The sequence below is a fragment of the Argiope bruennichi genome, chromosome X1 (genome assembly GCF_947563725.1).
Source record: "Argiope bruennichi chromosome X1, qqArgBrue1.1, whole genome shotgun sequence".
NCBI lineage: Eukaryota > Metazoa > Arthropoda > Arachnida > Araneae > Araneidae > Argiope > Argiope bruennichi.
This window is the reverse complement of record NC_079162.1, coordinates 45,972,290-45,978,688: the sequence shown is the minus strand read 5'-3', so window position 1 is coordinate 45,978,688 and position 6,399 is coordinate 45,972,290. Positions and strand designations below refer to the sequence as shown.

General features: G+C 26.8%; 1 protein-coding gene across 1 annotated transcript in view; it reads right to left on the bottom strand.

Moving 5' to 3' along the window:
* Nucleotides 1-2,272: 2,272 nt before the first annotated feature.
* LOC129958076 (eukaryotic translation initiation factor 2-alpha kinase 3-like) overlaps nt 2,273-6,399 on the bottom strand; it is a 63,641-nt gene continuing 59,514 nt past the window's right edge. The window contains exon 19 of the mRNA XM_056070246.1: nt 2,273-6,273. Coding sequence (XP_055926221.1) covers nt 6,178-6,273 — 96 coding nt within the window. The 3' untranslated portion in view covers nt 2,273-6,177. The remainder of the gene's footprint in view (nt 6,274-6,399) is intronic.

The window sequence follows — 6,399 nt, the reverse complement described above, 5'->3', positions numbered from 1 at the left end:
AATTCCAAAAATGGTTGGACTTGGAATAAAGCTGCAGTCAGTCCAATTCTCCAATGAAATTTGAAGATAAAAAATAGATACCTCAATAGGGTAACCACCCAAATCTGAAGGGGAAAAAAAGTCCCTGTGTTTTCCCCGTACGTATATTCAAGATACGAGGAAATGCAAAAATAGCACTCATGTGCTAGTTATAATGCAATATGATTTTAAGAAGCAAGGAAAGGAAGCTACAATTTAACATTATTTGAAATAATAGCATATTAAAAGAATTTTAATATTTAACAAAAAGAAAACTAATTTCTCTGTATTTATTTATTATCTAGAATTTAGCACGACAAAATTTATATATTAAAGGGTGGAGAGATAAATTATCTCTCATGCTCTTTAATCGTAAGTCACACAAGATTAAGGGCTCAGAATAAATGTTTAAAAAAATTTGTTGTTACTATGATACAAATCATTTAATGTATACTTAATAAAAAAAACATTACAAAGCAAGATTACTTTTTTTTATTTATTCATTGTTACCAATTCATGTATTTGGTTATCAATTTCTGCAGATTTTTCAGCTATCAGTTTTATGGAGCTAATCATTAACAAATAAGATACGAAATTTTTGTACGGCCTAACATACATTTTTTAGCTATTTCACTTTCAGTGAATAAATGTGAAAATATTTTCGAGATATCATTGAATGCATTAAGGGACGAATGTGACGCAACAATTGTTAATGTCCATAAAGATTTACCTTTAAATCATTGTTATTGAACTAAAAAGTTCGAAATCGATTTATTTTCGGACACTAAATTTGACGTTTTCGAACTTGACACATCAACTTCTCCGTCATTCCTTTAGATACAATGTCTAATATTAATTATGACCTTTTTTTAACAGACACGCAATTTCGTTTTCCTTTTTTGGTATGACAAGTAAGTGCCTATTTTCCCATATTACTTAGGCTTATTATTTTCTTACAAAGCGAGCAATATGCAACAAATGGATTTTGCGGAACTTCTGGAACCCTTTCAGCAAAATCAGGATTGATTATAATTATTCGTCCAATTCGCAATAAATACGGATGTTGAACAGCTAATTGTTTAAAAAAAATTCTCTAATCTACTCTGAATAAGCTCACAATTTCTCAAAAAATAAACAAATCATTCAATAAACTCAGGCGTGAGTGACTAAATACCACTGCGTGGGCAGGTTGAATGTTGTTACTCCCACCAGAGAATCTTTCGCACATATACAGAAGTCTCGCGCATACTCATTTGCAGTTCAGTAATCTTATGGGAAAAGAACAAGTTTCACAAATAGACTGATCTATACAGAAAAAAAAAGCGGGGGGAGTAGAAATAGTATGAGTTTTCGCATTACACAATCGCGAATGCTATTATTTCGTTTTTGGAAGTGATGACTAAGATTCTTTTATTCTTTCAATCTTTAGAGATCGGCATTTTTTGGATGAATAAAAAAAAAATAACAAGAAGAAACTTAATTCCCATCATTTTCCCTGTTTTTGTAAAAATTTTCAAATTTCCTTGCATTTTCTCGGGTTTTTTTAGTCGATTTTTAAATTCTTTGTGTTTTTCTGGTGGCGTGGCAAACCTGCTCAGTGAAATTTTGGTATATGATGTGCATTTAAATATCAAATGGTTTTTAATGAAGATGAATAATTGTTTTTAGAGGGCACTACATCCTTTCAAAGGATAATGATAGATTTTCTTTGGCTATGCAGTTATTTATTTTTATTTTGATTGTCATTTAAGTGCAACTAAAGCAACATCAATAGATGCTATTTTTATTTAATATCACAGATTTAATTGAACCGAAAGGCATCAGAGTTATTTTTTGAATATAAGCATGGGAAAAAGAAAAGAAAAAAAAGATCTTACCGAAAACTTCCGCCTTTGATAAAGCAAAAATGATAGAGTATGTGCGAAATTTTAGAGATAAATAAGCTTGGGTAATACTTAAAAGAGCCTTCAGTATAGAATTAAAGGAATATTTAAATAAGTCCACCATCAAAAATTATGATAATTCATTTCACTAATTTTTATTTCAGGTAATTAAATTAATAACAAAAAATATTACTGCCATAAAAATAAACAAAGCATAGACATGAAAAGAATACTTTTATTCAAATGCTTCTATGAAAATATACAGTGTAAAAATAAATACCAGATCAATAGTTTCTAATAGAAATTGTTTACAAGAGATAAATATCGTTTTCAAATTAATTTATCTAAAATATTACATATTTAGTATCACATATAAAAATTATTTAGGACTCATAACATTTTTATTTGATAAATGCAGTTTAATGGAATGAATTTTATACAAGTTAGTGACACAATCTCCATAAAATAAACACGATTTTTTTTTAATTCTCTAGGCAGAATTATATATGTATACATACTTGAAAATGGGAAAATAAGGAATGTCAGTTTTCTTTTCATTCATGAGGAATGTTATATATATATAATGGGATGTCAATGGTAAAATAATTAAAAATATAGTTAGATATGAATGAAATTAAAGTCTTTCGGAGAATATAATTCATATTTTATGAATGTAAAACCATATCTCTTTCTGAAAGCTAGGATAATTACGAACCCAATTTTGAATATTCTAATTCGGCTAAATAAAAAAAATTCGAGTAATTATGTCAGTAGTAGATTTAATACACTTCTTTTTTACAATTAACAAGTAATTTTTCCAGTCTTGCTAATCTTAAAAAACAAGATCAATATCCATGGATTATCTAAAAACTTTCGAACTTTACATAGGATATAAATATTTTCTTTGAATAACTGATATAATTTCGCAAGATTCTCACATTTGCTGAGCCTGTAGGAGTATGCATTATAAAATTATTACTTTGAAACAAATTACTTCAAATCATTAGTAACTAATGCGATTAGCATTTCCAACTGTAATTGCTTGATAAAAGTCTTGAAAAGTATGTAACAACGCATATCAGAAAAAACTAAATTGTTTTCTTAGGTGTAAATAATCGGAAAATTTTACTTCTTAAAAATTACATTTATCACCAAAGTATGCAAAAACTATGAAAGCAGGACAATTCTATTTCCTAAAGAATGGAAGTATATAAGCATTATTATATTCTCATGAAGTAACTTTTAATATATCACAGTTTAAAAACGTCAAGATAAAAACTTAGAATATCAAAATTTAAAAGAAAAATTTGCTCACATAAATACCTACATCACGGAGGCGAGTTAAATACAAACAGTTTAATAAAAAACTTAAATATTAAAATTACAACTTTAATTTGATTATCAAATATATAAGATGAGCTAGAATTTTTTCATTCAAAAGTGTTAACTGCTTGTAGGCATGGATTTCAGAAATTAAAGATATAAGTGCATTTATTTTCATAAATAACAACTCTGAAAATTACTTTTGTATCTTTCTCAACTAAGTATTTAAAACAAGTAATTGCTTGATGAAAGGAGGCAAACCAACAACCTTTTATAGTTATTTTCGAAATATTTCCAAGTAAATTCCCAACGTTTATAAAATTTTGAAAAATATGAGTTGGGAAGTGGAAATATTTGTTCTTTGAATTTAAAAAAAATATATGGGTTGCTAATCTTGAATGATCATATAAAGACCAGTAATTACCATATGGAATTATGAAACAATTTTTAAAAAGATTCTGTTGATAAAACACAAATATGACAAACGCTTAAGATTAAAAATAATGTACACGATTTTATTTTAATAGAAACCGCAAAAACGAATCAAAAGTTGTAAAAGTTTGTAATGAATAACTAAATATAATAAGTTTTCTTAAAAATTAACAAATATCCTCACTATGATTATATATCGTTTTCATACATGAAATTCAAATTATAAGACAAGCTTTCAATGCAAAAACATGAACTAGAACACACTTTTAGTTATAAAAGATTGTAAGCTCATTTCATTTATAGTAGTTCAATTTTCAGACAAATCTTACTATTGCGATAAATAAGAAATAGTTTATTTAAGCGAAACGCACATATAGACTACTCTAAAACAAGTATCATCAGTGCTTATATTTTCCAACAATGATATTTGGTAATCCGACAACAAGATAGGCGAGTAGTTAAACTCATTAGTTAACAATAACTCCGTTTGTAAATGTAATCTTAGTTATTTTGGAACAGATTATATCAGAAACAGACAAGAGTTCTTAAAAGTAATTTCTAAACTATCTTGAAAACATCAAAATTTAGTCTATTTTTATTAAATTAAAAACAGCATTTAAAATATATCAGCTAAGAATGAAGAAACAAAAGACTAAAAGAACTTTGGTATCTTTCACTGAGAAGACAATACAAAACAAGTAAACTGGACAAATACAAAACAATATATGGCACAAAAATTATGCACTATGTAATTTTTTGCACGACAATTTAAATGCTCCTCGGGAACTTACTGTCAAAATGAAATATGAGGGTAGAAATATATTTTATACGAAACAATTTTTCAAAATTAAAACTAAATCTAATTATAGAAATAATTGTACTACTACATATTTAGAGTTAAGAAACAAGCACCTACTATAATTTGTTAATTTTTAACTTACAAACATTTTTCAGTTCCTATAGTAGAAGTGGTATCCTCCCTCCTTAAAATATAACAAATAAATTTACTCAACACATTCATTTAATACTCTATGAGATTTATTCCGAGTTTTATTTCTATGGATTCTGACAATGCTATTTAAAAATGAAAAACTGTTTGAAAAATTCATTCCATCTTAATTTTAATATATTTTCCCCATTGGTTAAGATTAAGAAAAATAATCTATAATTATTTCTTACATTTAAAAATCACTTGTAATTATTTAATAACTCAAATGTCATCGATCATGAAATAAAATGCAATTATTTCAAGTTTTGGAGAAACAGCCAAAATAAAATGCAAGGTAACATTATATTTAAATGGAGTTCATCAATCTTCAGAAAAATAACAGCCTCAGGTTAAACTTCCTTCCATAGATATTTTAAAAATAAAATATGGCATATAAATAGTTGCATGTTAAATTTTTGGATAAGACATCATAGGGACAACTAGATAGGTCAACGTGATTTAAAGCCAATTCTTATAACAAAAACGGAAAGTATTCAAAATTATTGCACTCACAATCATATCAATGGTCTTCATAACTACGAATTTCAAAAAGGAGCGGGATCTAGAAAATTACTAAGTACTCCTATAATTAATTTTTCACTTAAATTTAGGTTACCTTATAAAAATTTAAAGAAATAATTTCATTTAGAAAAATATTTTACATTAATTATCTTTCCTTTCTCTAGTAGAAATAGAGCTTCCCGGTAACTTTATACATTTATTTTTCTATTCTTTACTTATAATAAACAGAGCATTTCAATTAGCCAACAGCTTAAAATGAGACCAAAACTATTGATTTAAATTAAAAATAGCATTATGTCTGTGATCATTTAATGCAGGTATCGATGAACATTTGGAACCTAATAATTACAGGAATTAGTACATAAATGCATGAAACAATTTTAATGACTACAACTTAAACTTAATGGAAACTAAAGGTTCAGTCATTACTTTAAATACACAAGTAATAAATTTGAAAACTAAATAACTAGCAGATCTTTATTTAATATTTTTCAGTTTCATTTAACACTATTTTGAGCTTTGAAACTTAAGCTTTACTATCACCTGAATTCAGACATTTTACTGTACTGAAATTTTTAGAAATTTTTTAAATAAAACTAATATATTCTAAAGAAAACTCGACTGCACATAAAATAATATCTCTTAATGTTGTAAATCGGTCCTTATAGGAATCTTTATATTTTCACTGGCATAGAGAATGCTACAAACAGAGTAATTCTGCATTACATTTAGAAGCACTTGAAGGCATAAAATCAATAATTTAAGCATACTCTTACAGATGCTAGCACTTTGCCTTAAAATTACATATATAAAAAGTTGAAATTTATAAAAGTTTATTCATTTTATAAATATTATTTTTAAGAGCAAAAAATAGATCACAAAGTTCAAGATTCTTGAGCTTTTTCAATGAAATGGTAAGACAAATTTTAAAATATTCTATGTATGTCACATACACATAAGTAAATAAAGAAATGAATGCTTAACAAAGAAATGAAGAAAATTCTGGATGGTTTATAAGTAAGGCTGGCATAGAGGATGTTGTAATATTTCAGAGGCAGTTGGTCTTCGTTTAGGCTCAACATCCAATAATCTTCGCACAAGCATGCACTGCAAATATAAATAAAACAATTAAAAAGATGCAATGAAAAGCAAAAAGTTCGCACGATTTACATTTGTGATGATCAAATTCAGGACATATTAGATTAGTACCAATTATGAAGATATGTATACTAA